A 15,394-nucleotide genomic window follows, 5' to 3' on the forward strand; every position below is an offset into this window, starting at 1 on the left:
ATTGTGTATGTCCTAGCGTTTTGGGTACTGTGATTTTGACTGCAATATAGAAAGATTTGTGTATGAACCTTATAAGAATCTGTAGTCCTCGGAAAAGGTTTGATAGTAAAATAACCGAGGGCACTCTTAAAAGTGGACATATTTGGAACTACGCTGCAGCGCCTGTTGACCATCAACCATGCTTATAACAAGATAAAACGACTTGCTGGCCTCAATTCGCATATCGCTAATTCAAAAGAAAGGGAAAGCCACTCACGTTGTAAGCTGTTTGTAACACAGGCCAAGTGCATATTCGTACATTCAAACGCAAGCCCATCATGAGCCCATCCGCAGAGTCCAATGGTATCGCTGCAAGTACAGTTTCTCAAATCAAACAACGCTACAAGAAGGAACACGATAAGAGGCTCCGCAGTGATGGCCTCAGCCAGTTTACCGACTTGTACAGCGTTCCAAAATTCCAGCACTTCAAGCAGGATCCCTGGGTAGACCAATCAACATATGACAAGTTACCCCGCGCGACAAACGGAGACAGTTGCGATTTTGCAATAGTCGGTACTGGCATCGGCGCCCTGCTCTTCGCAGCGAGACTGGTAGAGGCTGGGGTTAAGCCCGAGAATCTTCAGTTCATCGACACAGCAGCAGGCTGGGGTGGTACTTGGTACTGGAATCGCTACCCTGGCCTCATGTGCGACGTGGAAAGTTACATCTACATGCCTCTTCTCGAGGAGACGGGATATATCCCCAAGAACAAGTACTCAACTGGAAAAGAGATTCGCGAGCACCTTGAGCGGATAGCTTCCAAATACGGCTTGACTGGTCGAGTTTGGTTTCGAACTCGAATGGACGAATGTGTCTGGGATGATGACAAAAAGGAGTGGGCTATGAAACTTGCGGAACTGGTTCACGATGGCAAGGAGCGCGAAGCTGTCACTGTGACATCTCGGTTCGTCATTTTGACTACGGGCCTCATGCTCGTTCCGCAAGTTCCCCGGATCAAAGGCATCGAAAACTTCACGGGAGACTGTTTCCACCCTGCTCGATGGGATTATAACAGTACCGGGGGGACCCCGGACGATCCATCAATGGTACGACTGAAAGACAAGAAAGTCGGACTCATCGGCACTGGTGCTTCAGCCATTCAGATCTTGCCCGAGTTGGCCAAGTGGTCCAAGGAGGTCTACGTCTTCCAACGGACGCCATCTGCTGTCGCCGCTAGATATAATCGCCAGACAGACGAAAGCCTGTTCAAGAGCGAAGTCGCCAACAAGCGTGGCTGGTGGGAGGCGAGATGTCTGAACTACTGCGCCCACCTGAACAACCACAATCCGAAGCCACCGGTCGATCTCGTCAACGATAGCTGGACAAATATGCCATCTTACAGTGCGATATCAGGCTCGCCTGCCCACGATCCCAAGACACCTCAAGAGATGCAGGAATACTACGCCTACTTGGAAGAGCTCGACCTCAAGAGGCAAAGCAAGATACGTGGGCGTATTGATGACTTGGTCAAGGACTCAGAAGTCGCTGCCAAGTTGAAGCCATGGTATTCCGGCTGGTGCAAGAGACCGTGCTTCCACGACGAATATCTCGACGCATTCAACAATCCCCGTGTGCATCTCGTTGACACTGATGGACGTGGCGTCCAGGAGATCACAGAAACCGGGGTTGTGGTTAAAGAAGAACACTTCGACATAGATGTACTCGTGCTAAGCACTGGTTACAAGAGTCCTTTCCTCTACAGTCCACCAGGCCGAGTCGGCATCAAGGTCTTCGGCCGCAACAGGGTCGATCTGGACGCCAAATGGAGTTCGGGCGTGACGACATTACATGGTATGATGAGCCACGATTTCCCAAACATGTTCTGGCCTGGCTTCATCCAGGGCGGTGGGAATCCCAACTACACGTTCATCGCCGACCAAGCCGCCAAGCAGTTTGCTTACCTCGTGGCCACTGGCGCTAAAGAGGCTCAGAACAATGTCTCCCACGACAGCCGCTACGAGTACAACTTCACCATCGAGGCAACCGCCGATGCTGAGGAGGAATGGGCGCAGAAGATTGTGAGCCAGGCCCACATGTTTGGGGCTTCGGCTGGCTGCACGCCCAGTTACATCAACGCCGAGGGGGAGTTTGAGGGTGTAAAGGACCCAAAGAAGCTTGCTCGAATGGCGCGTATGTCGATCTGGGGTAAAGGACAGGAGGACTACAATAAGATTCTGCGAGCTTGGCGAGAAAGCGGTAGTCACCAAGGTGTTGACATCAACCCAGTGTAGTGTTAGTGCCGTTAGTGCTTGATTCATGTTTCCTGTTCTATATCGCAATACCTAAGTCCGAGACAGCTGCTTCTCCTGCATATTCAGCGTGCCAGGACTTCATCAAAGTGGTCTTCATCCCTGCGTGGCTTCCAGCACGACGTTAGAAATTCCTTACAAACGTGCGTTAATACGTAGAGGGCCGAAAGAACCACTGAGCATAAAGTATGATTGGCAATGTTCAAAGCCATACGTATACCAAAGTCCGGCTAGATGTTCTCTCTCTAGCATGTCTCTATTCTTCTTTTTTTCTTACTTCTAAGCTGTTTGGAATGTACCTTGGTCCGAGGGATCTAAGTATGTCAACCGTAGGGATCTATAGGATATGCTTAAGAGCTACCTCGGGACAAGTGTTAAAGCTCCTTCAACTATGTAAGGCTTTGTATATGTATAACATTCATTCTTCTGTTGTCGTTACCTAAAAGCTCTGTTACTTTCATTGCATATCGAGCAATATTACTATAGCTCTATAAAGCAAGTCCCTGAATAAACTTCTGCCAACATGGCTTTTGCAGGAAAGGTCATAGCAATCACTGGAGGTGCACAGGGCATCGGTTTAGCAACGGCAAGGCTGGTTGCGAGCAGGGGCGCCTCCACTAGCATACTCGACAACAACCCAACAACACTTGAGTCTGTGGAGAAGGAGTTCATTGCAAACAAATGGCCGATTCACACATTTACTGCAGATATCCGTCAAGCTGACCAGGTTGATGCTTGGATCGAGAGTGCCGTGAAGAGATTCGGCCGTCTCGATGGTGCGGTCAACGCTGCCGGAACAGTCGGGAAGTTTCATGGCCAGAAGCCAATAGCGCTTCTAGATGACGACGATTGGAACCTCGTTATGGGTATCAACGTCAACGGTGCGATACTCTCCGGCTACGGCCAATCCTCCACTACGCAACTAGGCTGACAAGTGAACACAACAGGGATGATGCACTCCCTGCGTGCCGAATTGCGGCATATGCAGTCTGGCGGAAGCATAGTGAACATCGCTTCAAACTTGGGTTCGAAAGGCGCTCCAGGTTGTGCGCCATATGCAACATCCAAGCACGCCGTTATCGGACTGACTATGAGTGCCGCCCATGATTACGGATCTCATGGTATAAGGATCAACGTCGTGTCGCCAGGTGGGACTCATGGGCCGTTGATGAAGAGCGTGGTTGGTGACATGCCTCCTCCACCTCCCTCTGTCTTGGGAAAGTACGGACAGCCTGAAGAGGTCGCTTTGCAGATTGCGTGGCTTCTGGGGCCTGAGAGCACTCATAGCTCGGGCAGTATTTTCCGGGTTGATGGCGGGGAGTTTTGTTAGGGTTGTACTTTACTTTACAATGGAATTCAAACCCCTTACCTAGTTACATCGTTATAAATAAAGACGACTTTCAGCACTACAACTAACAGCCTAATTCTAACCGTTAAACAAACCTACAATTACTTTCGAGAATGTACTGAAAATGCAAGTTAACAGTAGTTAACGTGCTAGCCTTACCAGATTAGGCAGGCCGGCATGGTATATTCCGAAAAGGCGGTTCGAGCCTTCGTCAGATGTCACTTTATTCCGTTAGATCTCGTATTGCTTACAGCGCACAAGCTGTAGTTATACCAAGGTTCATGTACTGATAGCAAAATATCTTTGCGCCCATCAGCAGCTTCTGAATCCAGCGAAGGCCGCTGACATTGATGTACTGCACTGAGTAGCATCGCATTAAATGAAGGCCGCTGATGTCAGCATAGTAATTAGGCATCTAGATGAGTCGGGGCATGGTTACATGGAGAATGGAGATCACTTTCTACGCTGATGGTCCAGTTATTATCGGTTCATATTGAACCGTTTGCAAAAGCATACGTTCAAGCGGTGTATAAATACTTACTGTCTTTGTCGGTAGAAACGAAAATAAAAAACTAAACCTCGCGACTCATCAATCAGCATGAAGATCACCACCTTCCTTACTTCCGCTCTCGCTGGCGCCGTCGCTGCCCGCGATAGCGTCTACCTCGTAAACTCCTACAAGGGCAGTGAGATTTCTAGCGGCATAGCATATTATGCCGATGGACATTCTGCAACCGGAGGATCCCGTCCTGATGACTATGTTGACGTCGTACATGGAAGCAACATCATCTGGGAAGGTCGAACGGTGAAGGGTAGGTTTTCTTTGAGTCTGTAGGATGTCAAGAGTAGAAATTGACTGGATTTAGGCACTTTCAGCAGTGGTGTATCCTTTACATCAAGCATTTTTGCGGATGCAGGCGGTAAGCAGGGAAATGCTTGGGCTGGTACGGGAACGAACGGGTTTCACACATACAACTGTTACAAGGGGACGAACCCTAATGGCAAGCCTTGGGTCTTATATACTGTGGATGGCTGGACTGTCAACGTTATCTACTTCTGCAACCCCTTCAATTAGAGGGTTATGGATGGAGGTATAGCAAAGGCCAGACGGGGTATTTCAGTGGTTGTCAGTACTTTTGCCCACTAGAGCTGTCATAGCCATGCTACAGTATAGATTGAACAACAGCTATTTGCACTTGAGACTTGTGGCTGTGAGCTTATTCCGACAGAGAGAACCTAGAACAGGAGCTTTAGTTATAGCTTATTATCCTTTAAGCACTGGATGTCTAAATACTGAACTAAATTATCACTTCTCAATTGCAGCTTTTACTCTTCCAAATTCCTTTTCCAAACCTTCACAGGCATAGGCCCAAGGATGTGGTTCATCGTCTCCTCCCTCTTCAATTTGAAGCCTGCTGGTAGGGCAAACTCATACCGGTGGACTATTGAAGCAAGGCAAACAGCCTGCTCAAGGTAAGAGATATTACGCCCGATGCAGCCTCGAGCACCAGCTGAGAAAGTAATAAAGTGGGACTGTAGCTCCTTTCCCTTCTCGCCCAAGAATCTTTCCGGGATGAATTTCTCTGACTCGGGATAAATGCTCTCGTCACGATGTGCCACAAGAGCAGACACTCCAACAGATGTGTTGCCTGGAACATACTGCCCCATGATTGTCAATCCTTCAGGAGGAGTCTGACGGCCAAGATTCTGCGGAGTCGGGGGCCAGAGGCGAAGCGACTCATCGAGACAGGCACGCAGATAGGGAAGATGCTTGACCTTTTCGTAGGGTGCAACAGCCTCATCAGGCTCCAGGACAGAGTCAAGTTCTTGTCGCAGGAGCTCCATCACCCTCGGGTTGAGGATCAACTGATAAAGAATGTTGGCCAAAGCAATCGCGGTCGTGACGCTCCCGGCGTTCATCATGATGTTGATTTCAGCAACAATCTCGCCCCATTCGAGCTCATGCGAGTTGCCGTTCTTGTCCTCCATGAGCGCCTGGAAAAAGTCATCAAGCTTTTCTCCCCTCTGATATCGATCTAATCGGATCTGAGCTCGTCGCAATACAATATCATCCCAGCCCTTCGCTGACTTTGACATCTTTCGATAGAAGGGGATGATGTTGGAGATCTTATTGAGCAATTTGTAATGGTCGTACGTCCAAAGAAGATAGGACTGCTTGCGTGCAGTGGGATAAAGGCACTCGCGTAAATTAGCCTTGTAAACGGTACCGCATGTCTGCTGGGCTTCTACACAGTCGTGGCCTTGATCAAGAAGACCAAGTTTCTCTGAAAGGCCAATGTCGGCGATGGCGTCGAGGGAGAAGAAGTTGGACCAGGCGCGGAAGTCAAGATTGACGTCTTGGGGGTCGGGAAACTTGGCACCCTTAGGCAAAGGAGCTGTGCAGACCTTATCGAAATGGTTCATCATTCGTTGCACCTTATCGGCGACCTTGTACTCCCAGCCCTCGAGGTTCTTGAGTGCGTAAGCAGATGACAGGACCTTTCGCTTCCGGGCATGCTCGTGTTTATCGACAACATCAGCCAGGTGAAAGTGAGTTCCGGCTCCTACGATGTATGATTCGTCCTTTATACAGGGGGTTCCGTGTCCATAGATGTCTTTAATGGCCTGACCGCCAGCGAAGGATAGTGAATTCGGTCCTGTTCTGATAATGGGCTTCGTCTTGTGTAATTTTGCGAGGTGGGTCGACCGAGCGCCCCCATGAGCGAGGATCATGAATGGAAGATTGGACATTCCGGAGAATGTGGACATGTTAGGGAAGCGTCGAAGACCTGGATGGAGTCAGTATGGCCGCTTCCTCTTTGGACAAGATAGCTTACCTTTGGGGTCCTTAAGGTAGACAATAAAAGGGTAGATAATGAAGTAGATGATTACAGCAACACCTACAGCAGCTGCGTAGGGCGCTGAGCCCAATGAGGCAATGGAGGCAGACATTCTTGACAGTCTCGACAAGAAAAAGGAGACTATTGCTAGAAAGAAAGTAAAAGAAGATACTGCTGTCGAAGAAGACTAATAGAGATGTAATATGACGAAGACAATATGACTTTCTTATACATTGTAGCTTCTGCGACAGTATCGTCTTTGCTAAATGCATTCGTGATCGAGAAATTGCCACATTTGGCGACTTTCTCCGCCCCGAGCAAATTTACCCCACGTAGATTTACCCCGCAACCTCCAGGCATTTCCTTAACAGTTCAGAAAGGAAGCAGCCCTAAGACTCCACAGGGAACCTAGAGCTGGGATGGCGGAGTCGACTCGCTTCTCGAACCTTGATCTCTGTTGGACATTCGGGACAAATTTCCTCTTACGCTTGGCCATGTCCACCAGGCCCGCTAACAGCGGTAGACTAACCGTAGGGGACAATTGCCTATTCCAGACACACCACTTTAACATATCAAGCTAGGTATTTTTAAGTGGCCATACGAGGCAAGTTGCTCCATCTGCATATGTTGTCAGGTTTTGGAGGGCAGTCTCAGCCATGAAATGACGTAATTTATCTATCGTGACCGTGATGATCCTAGCCTGTACATAACCTCCACTACCCGACTAACGAATCCAGTGTGCTGAATCTAAAAGTAATACTCAACCTTGGCTCCTTGATTCTCTCCTTGGCAGGTTATATTGTCAGTAGGACAGAGGTAAGAAGGGGAGCAAGAATTTCCTATTGGCCTCTGATCAGTAGTGCCTTGGGTAAAGTAACTTGTCAAAGTTGACTTTCAACTTCTTTTTGGTCGAACATGAGACCACCTGGGGCTGAACTCATAGAGATGGCTTAGAACAGATCATTCATGTCTCAGATATCCTCACCTGGAGGAACAAGTAACTGTAACTTATTTTACACCCTTTAGCGTAGTGGTCAAGTAACTATGCAAGCCCAAGGTGGAATGCAGAATATAGGTATACTGAATCATAGTGCTCACGTTTCTAACTTATTCTCTCAATTTGCAAGGATTTTAATAAAAGCCAAAGATGGAAGTTAGCATGGTCGTGATCGGGAACATAGCTTTCAGCAAATTGCAAGCGGAGGTCGTCTTGAACTCTAACGTGACACAGCCTACTAAGTGTATAGAGAATATCCTGAGAACTATCATCTCTACAGTATCATCCTATACAACACCCGAAATCCCTCATTTAGGCCTTGGATGCCACAGAAGCCTGGCTGCTGGCCTTGAGATCGCGCTGCATCTGTTTGGCCAACTTGACGTCAAACCCATTCTCAAAGACCTTCCTAACCTCTTCAAGCGGAAGCCCCTTCACCTCGGGATAGAAGAAGATGACAAAGATCCAGCCAAAGAAGCAGATACCTGCGTAGAAGCCAAATGCGCCGCTAGGTGTCATGGTCTTCATCATGGAGAGGAAGGTAGACGCGATGATTAGGTTGCAGCTCCAGCAAGTCACTGTATTCATCATCGTGCCAAGAGCGCGAACCTCCAGAGGTAGGAGCTCTGTGCCGACCCAACCGATGGTGGCTACACCTGTAGCGAAGAAGGCGACATAGAATATGATGGTGACAAGCACGACGATGCCAGCCCAGTTGACGGAATCGGCCTGGAGGACGAGATCTTTGGAGATGGGGATCCAGTGGAATGCGACGGCGGCGATGACCATGCTTATAGCCTAAGACATGTAAGTATTGTGACTTTGCCTAGACCTTGAGAATATCTTACCATGCCGAGCACAGTGACTAGCAGAATGATACGGCGCCCAAGCTTATCTATGACAACCAAGTTGACGAATGTGAAGAGGAAGTTGGTAGCACCAACGACGATGGCGACGGCGGTGGGCTTGTTGAACCCGACGAGGGAGAACAGGGTGGCGGAGTAGTACATGAGAGTGTTGAAACCGCCAAGCTGAGAGACTGTGATGCTGTCAGCAATAAAGGTTCAGGCCCGTAAGCATGTTGGAAGACTTACTGGCCATGACGGTACAAGCAGAAATCAGCGCCCGAAGGTTGGATGGCACACAGTGAAGCTGCTTGAACTGCCACCAAAGAGACTTATTGGCCGCAACCGAAGACTCGACCTCCACAGTCCAGATAATGCGTTCGAGTTTAGCCCTGAGCTGTTCCTCCGTAGCATCTGGGTAGACCCGTCGGAGACACTGCTCAGCTTCGTCTCTCTTTCCATGCGCAATGAGCTGGCGAGGCGATTCGGGGCAACGAGGCAGCAAAGCGGCAAGGATGATAGGGGGAATGCCGCCGATAGCGATCATGTATCTCCGGCCGTGAGGAACATCGGTAAGAGCTGCTCCAAGACCGTAAGATACTAGTTGACCCAGTGTCACACTGAGGTTATCGAAAGCAATCATGCGACCGCGATATTTGGCCGGGGCGAGCTCTCCGATATAAAGAGGCTGAATACGTTAGTGACTTGGCTCGAGACACCTTGAGTAGAACCGGGGTCTTACAATGATCATGGCAGCTGATCCTACTCCGAATCCCACAATTAGACGTCCCGCAGTCATGGCGGCAATATTGAAGGCAGCGGCCTGGACAACAGATCCAACGAGGAAGAGAAAGCAACCGATGTAGATTCCAAGCTTACGGCCGTATTTGTCAGCTGGAAGGCCTGCCATCAGAGCACCGATGAGAGCGCCGCCAGAAGTGATTGAGGTAATAAGCTCTTGCTCATGAGAATCGAGGTCATGGCCAAGATCGTCGCCGATAGTAACCAGAACAGCTGAGATGACACCAGTGTCATAACCTGGTAGATGCCATCAGAAAAGTTAAGAGGGGAGGCTTGTGTGCTACGAACCGAACAAAAAGCCGCCCATGGCAACGGTGAATGTGATGAGCCAAACTGATTTGGAAGGTTTGGTATCTTCAATAGAGTCATCAAATTCGACAACGGTGCCGTGGGACTTTTCAAGGTGTTCGACATTGGTGGATGTTGACTTCTCTATGGCACCCTCAGTTGAGGACTTGTGATCATCGTGAGAAGACATGTTGAGGATGGAAGACTGAGATAGAGATGGATGTTGCGATGCAGATGAGTGAGCCTGTCATGAGGAAGGTATCGGAGCGCAGCACCATTTATATACTCTCATGAGGCCAACGATTCATGCGACAATTACAGGTTGTTTTATTGGCCTAGCTCCCTCTTACGATCCCGAAAAACCTAGTTTTCTGGGGGTTTAGATCGCTCTAAAAGTTGGGGTATTAGCGGGGGCAGTGATTGTAGCCTGGGAGTTTTGCACCAAATCTCGATTCAAGAAACGGTCTTCCCCAGATAACGACCCCGCTCGTCCGTAATGAGAGCCGTCGGCTCCATGATCTGTGATTCCCGAGCGTGAAAAAGAGTCTGAGGTAAAAAAACTGCCTTCCTGTCTGCCGGAGCTGGTTTCCTTGAGTAATTAGCAAGGTAAGGTCCAGTTCACTGCGTGGTCAGGGCACTTGGGTTAGCGGGGAATTGGCGTCGAAATTTGCGATTCTTCTCGTTTTGGTCTTCTTGTTCCGGACCTTGCGGAGACCGTTTTGTTTGTACCCGGAACAAACACCCCAAATCTGTCACGGGTCTCGTACCTTTGGGGCGAGTGCAGATTAGTGGCGCATCTCCAGGACTACCCCATGGGGAACCATGTAATGTTCTGGCTTTGTTTGCCGATCATATGTGCTTTCACTCTTCTCCGATAGGCTTATTGGTCCAAAGTTGATTCTTATCGACAATCATTGGAAAGCCCAGGGTTAACAAGGTTGTTATAATATCACATCAGAGCGCTTGGTACGCATATGTCAAAGACTCAAATTTATACAATCCATAGGTATTATCATGCCCTGGCTAAAGCCATCCCCACGTCTTCTGCAGACTGTCCTTTCTATAGAACATTAGCTTCCCGGTAGTAAATGAAGATATGAGTTGAACCATACATGTAGGAAGTAGGCCACCCAAACCGATCAGTTGCATTACTTAGAACGCGAAGGAGGGTATCCTGCTCAGCGCGATTGTTGAAAAGGTCTCCGACCAATGCTATGGCCATGGACGCAGGCCTCAATACACATAAGCTTAATCGTACAGGCTCGGGGTCTATATAAACGTACAGGTATGTTGGACTGGCTTTGCCCATGCCAGCGGCGATTGCGCAGACTATCTTGCTATCGTTCTTCATTTCGACCTACTTGGTATTAGTCAAACATCCCTCCGTGTCACCGTGCTTCTGTACCTCTATTTGCTTCATTTTCCTACTCCTTGCGAGCCCAATCTTTGGAAGACGTGGATCGTGAGACATGAGAAGCATCCTGCTGAGGTGATAGTATTGCAAGCCAGCAGCCACTGGTTCGCTATATAGCCATATTTCTGGAAGTACTTGTTTCTCGGCGTCGTTGCAGGTATATATAGGATCGAAGGAATCTGGTTTTGTCTCTGACCAGATAGTAATGTCTTTCAGCAGTGCTTTATAGTGCTCGATGTCTGTGTTATCTGAGAAACAGTATCGGATGATGTCTGTTAAGTGAAGGAGCATAAGATTCGCCCAGTCTTTGTCATCTACCGTGGTGAGTTTCCTTTTCGTGCACGGAGAATCCAAGTATGGTGGAAAAGATGCCTGATTGACAATTGCCAAGTAGGCTTCCAGTCGCAAATTTACCCACCAGGCGGCTTCGGGGGGATTCTCTCGTTCAAAGAAGTCTGTCGGTTCACCTATCATGTTCGCTTGACTGAGAGAGGGAGGGGAGACCGATGTTTGAGCTGTGCGTAACTGGGTAATTAGTGGGAGTCCTACACTGATAGAACAACAACAAAGATGCTTTAGATAATAGAAAGCACGAAATAGTAACGATCAAGTCACTGACCTTCCATGCTTCGCGCGAATCGCGATAATAGGTCTGCAACAGAATTGATCTCCTCTATGGAAGAATTAATGCTTGGGTTGATGCTAGGTGAACTTTGAGTGTAACCAGAAGATGACTCAGCCGTGGAGTCCAGGCAAGTCGTGCCAGTCCTCGCCTTGCCAAGATGTGTCGCGGCGATCATCAAGATACATTCGAGAAGTTGAGGGTATTGCAGCACTCGAGTTGAAAGCCAACTTGAGAACGACCGATCTGGATCCCCAAGATCGAAAGCATCGCTGAAACCGGAAAAGAAGTGACGAACCAACTCTGCGTCGTCTCGCCTGAGCACGCAAGTTGGTAGACGCAGCTGGTACCTATCACCGTATGAAGCGTAAGTCTCCTGTGCGGCAAATTCAGTGTTGTTTGGATTACGGTCAATCTGCTGAGTTGAAACGTTTGTGTATTCATGAAACGTCAGCCCAGACAATTGTTCAGAATGCTGGTGAAACGGCAAAGTGGAATGGCCTTGTGGTTGAGTATCTGTATACGGGTAAGTCGAACTTGTAAGACGTTGTTCGCCACCGTTGACATCATGTTGACTAGCCACGGATAGAGGGCGATCTTCTTTGTCTTGTCTTCCCAGGAAGTAAAAGGCCTGGTCCTCCGAGGAGCTGAGGTAAGCTTCGGGGTCTGAAAACGAGTTAAATGATCCAACGATGTCCAATGTCTGATCCACGAAATCGATCCTCTGCTTATCAAGTCTACACCATCGTTGGTTGGATGGAAAGTCGAGTCTTCTTCCTCGCGTTTTTGCCCCTTCTTAGTACCTTGTTTACGCTGGGATACTACCATTGCTTACTTGGAGCCAAGTCTACTATGGCGAAATCGGCACTGAAAGCTCCTGTCACAATGGAGGTTTCTCGTTATACACTGGGCACATGGCTCATCATCGTCGCCTATGGTGTGGAGGTCATGTTAGCATTTTGATCCTGTAAATAGAGTATGAGATAACATGTTACATTTCAGATGTCTAATTAAACAGGCCTAAATTTAGCCGCAATCGATATATCTTTACGACGGAGCTCACTTCAAGCGGCAATTCTGGTAAAATTCAGTCAGATAACTATAAACGAAAATCATTTGCCTAGACTTACCTTGCAACCCGAGATTCTTTGCCCAGTCCGTCCCATATTGTTAAGAGTCTAGGAAAGCAAAGACGCATGGAAATAGCGGGGCATGAGGCACAACCTGGGGTTGGGAGACTTATACCTCCATTTGGCTCGGTAGGTAGGTAATTCCGGGTCCAAGTGGATCAGAAATCACTGTCACTGTAATGTTGAAATACATAACTTGGATATTTGTTCCGGGGCTAGTTTCTCGGAGCTAGTATTAGACCCGGAACAACTGCACCAAATTAAGCGATTGTCTGCGGGGAAGTCTACGGTACCACTCACTGCAGCCAAACACTATGAGTTGTATGCCCAAATATCGAATCTTAAACTGATGATGCATCACGAGTGTTACGAAAAGTAATTGCCATGGCGTAAATTGCGCCATTAGTTCGTGTACAATTCTTATCACGATTGAGTTTATGAATTGCCTAATCATAGTACTGCTGCTCCCTTCGTCGCCTCAATGGCGGAATCCCCTATCCATGATACGGCCATGCCGCCGTCTCTATTCCTTGCAGACCGATCCCCGGAATACAAATCAGGCGACGATATACCGTAAGCCTTGTCGCAAGCATTGAATACGGGTCTCGAGTTAATGCACAGTAAGGCTGTCTTCTCCAGCATCTTTCGCATCCAACTGTCATATTGGCAGCCCACGTGGATTAACGTCCCCGATAAGAACTAGACGGGAAGCGTTTCTCTTGTTAAATTATGTGCAAGATCTCTCACAAAGGGTAAGCTATTGCCATCCCAACAACAGTGTCTCGCTAATGTTCAGTTTCCAGATTGATATCTGCGATCCTTCGAAGCGCTTTGGCCGTGAAGTGCCGAAGAGGGCTCGCCAACTTCCCCTGCTGGCATACTCCATCCTAGCTTTCTCATCACGTCATCAGGTCATGATCACTGGTATTGACGACGAAAAAAGTGAAGAATATCATAGTCATGCTCTGCGTATTTTGATCCCCATTCTCGATGACCCGATGTCATCGTTGGATGAAAACCTTCTAGCAGCAGCAGTCCTTCTGAGGCTGTACGAGGAGATGTGTGGTAAGTAGTCTCAACAGAATCCTCACTACGGCTTGCGCGTTAATGATCTCAAAGATGTCGATATTGGAACTCATCTCATTGGATGCGCACGACTGTGGAATAACATCCCCGACTTCATAGCTGAAGGCGGTTTGAGTGAAGCAGCGAGCTGGATTCTCCTCCGACAGAACCTGCACATCTCGCTCATCAAAGGCGAGCCCATGCAAGTAGACCTGAACAAATACAGGCGTTCGAGGTCATTTATAGAGACGACTGATGAGGACTTTGCGAATCGCATTATTCTTATCTGCTGCCAGGTATTAGAGACTTTTTTTGGCCCAGGTGCACAGCCTGATTATGAAGCGTGGGTGCATCTTGGGAAAGAGGTTGCGCTATGGCATGATTCGATACCTGCGCATTATCATCCTTATCACTCTGACATGGAGGGTGGTTCTGCTGGTGTCAAGTCGGCGTTTCCTGTAGTATGGATGATGAATCCTGCTCGGGGTGAGTGCATTGAATACCTGCTATCTGAGGAAAATAACTTATGCTTTGGCAGTTATGGGATACCAGCACTATTGTCTAGCTCGCATCCTGCTGCATATCTCTGAGCCCAGACTATGGGTCTCCAGTTTGAGAACTATTGAGCATCGGGTAGCTGCCGATGTATGTCAGCCATCACCACGGACGCCTTTTTGCTGACATTGAGATAATAGCAAGCGGCCTTGAATGACCTTCATATCGCTGTCGGTCTCGGCATCCACAACCCTTCTGTAGTTGGTGCTGGGTTCACTGTACACCACATACTGTTTACTTGTGAGTTAGGAATAGATCTTGTTTACAGAATTGGTCACTGACAGTCTAGGTGGTTGCTTATTGACTGATCCTGTAGAACGACAGGAAGTACTTGATTTCATTGACGGCTTTGGGAAAAGCGTTGGATGGCCAGTACATCGGCTTATAGATAAACTAAATGCGACATGGAAGTAAATAATACACAACTACGAGTAGCCTGTCAATCAAGCAGGATATTTAACGAACCAGACACTGTCAGTCTCTCAAAAAGAACAAAGGCAGAGCTCTTTTTATCTATGTTATTATAGATGCTCAAGATCGCCATCATGACTCCAGGAGCATTGGTGTCTGAGTCCCTGGCCAGCCGGTTTGCTGAGCTATGTTGATGGGGTTCTTGGAAATGAGTGGGAACATATAATGGAATGGCCAGGAAACATTGTTTTTAGGGGAGATCTTGTTATTAATAGGCATATTATAGAACCTTTGTATTCTTCAATAGAGACTGGTAGGTAGAATGACTTGACCCAGTTACTTCAACCGCACTAGGTATAGTCCAGAACCTGAGACCACGCAGAAATCAGTTGAAGTATTTATTAGCGCCGCTACCTCTGTGAGTGGCCCTCGCATAGCTTAACCGCGCTACCGTACATTACGTGAAGGCTATCCAATCATGATGTACCTTACTCGGGTCCACTACTTCCGCTAATCATATAAGTCGAATGTCTAGGCAGAGCTTGTTCTAGTTGCTCTACTCCATAGTTGGGTCGTTTCGCCAGATGCTGGAGACATGCATGGCCTTGTACTTCACCATGTGACCGATCCAGGTTCACTTTTGTTGAGCTGTAAACAGCACATCCCTCTCTGATGGGTCAGATCGAACCCACTGCGCGAATTCCGTAGCTTGATAAGGTCAACCCGACCGCCACTTTCAATTGAAGAAAACAAGGCTCTTTCAATTAAATCTGGAATGCTTATTGTGACT

The 15,394-nt window shown here is 48.1% G+C and overlaps 6 protein-coding genes across 6 annotated transcripts; 4 read left to right on the forward strand and 2 right to left on the reverse strand.

The window, feature by feature from the left end:
• Positions 1-317: 317 nt before the first annotated feature.
• J7337_007890 (uncharacterized protein) lies at positions 318-2,270 on the forward strand (the record flags this gene model as incomplete). Its single annotated transcript, XM_044825517.1, has 1 exon — positions 318-2,270. One exon carries the CDS (start codon positions 318-320, stop codon positions 2,268-2,270), a length of 1,953 nt encoding a protein of 650 aa, XP_044678434.1.
• A 541-nt stretch (positions 2,271-2,811) lies between these two features.
• Positions 2,812-3,618, forward strand: J7337_007891 (uncharacterized protein; the record flags this gene model as incomplete). The annotated part of the gene is made up of 2 exons (XM_044825518.1): positions 2,812-3,169; positions 3,323-3,618. 2 exons carry the CDS (start codon positions 2,812-2,814, stop codon positions 3,616-3,618), a joined length of 654 nt encoding a protein of 217 aa, XP_044678435.1.
• Positions 3,619-4,234: 616 nt separating this feature from the next.
• J7337_007892 (uncharacterized protein) lies at positions 4,235-4,711 on the forward strand (the record flags this gene model as incomplete). The annotated part of the gene is made up of 2 exons (XM_044825519.1): positions 4,235-4,448; positions 4,503-4,711. The coding sequence occupies 2 exons, from the start codon at positions 4,235-4,237 to the stop codon at positions 4,709-4,711; spliced, it is 423 nt and encodes a 140-aa protein (XP_044678436.1).
• A 251-nt stretch (positions 4,712-4,962) lies between these two features.
• J7337_007893 (uncharacterized protein) lies at positions 4,963-6,588 on the reverse strand (the record flags this gene model as incomplete). Its single annotated transcript, XM_044825520.1, has 2 exons — positions 4,963-6,425; positions 6,474-6,588. 2 exons carry the CDS (start codon positions 6,586-6,588, stop codon positions 4,963-4,965), a joined length of 1,578 nt encoding a protein of 525 aa, XP_044678437.1.
• A 1,197-nt stretch (positions 6,589-7,785) lies between these two features.
• On the reverse strand, positions 7,786-9,597 carry J7337_007894 (uncharacterized protein; the record flags this gene model as incomplete). Its single annotated transcript, XM_044825521.1, has 5 exons — positions 7,786-8,271; positions 8,322-8,512; positions 8,568-9,006; positions 9,061-9,356; positions 9,408-9,597. 5 exons carry the CDS (start codon positions 9,595-9,597, stop codon positions 7,786-7,788), a joined length of 1,602 nt encoding a protein of 533 aa, XP_044678438.1.
• Positions 9,598-13,361: 3,764 nt separating this feature from the next.
• J7337_007895 (uncharacterized protein) lies at positions 13,362-14,228 on the forward strand (the record flags this gene model as incomplete). The annotated part of the gene is made up of 2 exons (XM_044825522.1): positions 13,362-13,638; positions 13,693-14,228. 2 exons carry the CDS (start codon positions 13,362-13,364, stop codon positions 14,226-14,228), a joined length of 813 nt encoding a protein of 270 aa, XP_044678439.1.
• Positions 14,229-15,394: the final 1,166 nt, after the last annotated feature.

Source organism: Fusarium musae, chromosome 6, assembly GCF_019915245.1.
Source record: "Fusarium musae strain F31 chromosome 6, whole genome shotgun sequence".
Classification (NCBI taxonomy): domain Eukaryota; kingdom Fungi; phylum Ascomycota; class Sordariomycetes; order Hypocreales; family Nectriaceae; genus Fusarium; species Fusarium musae.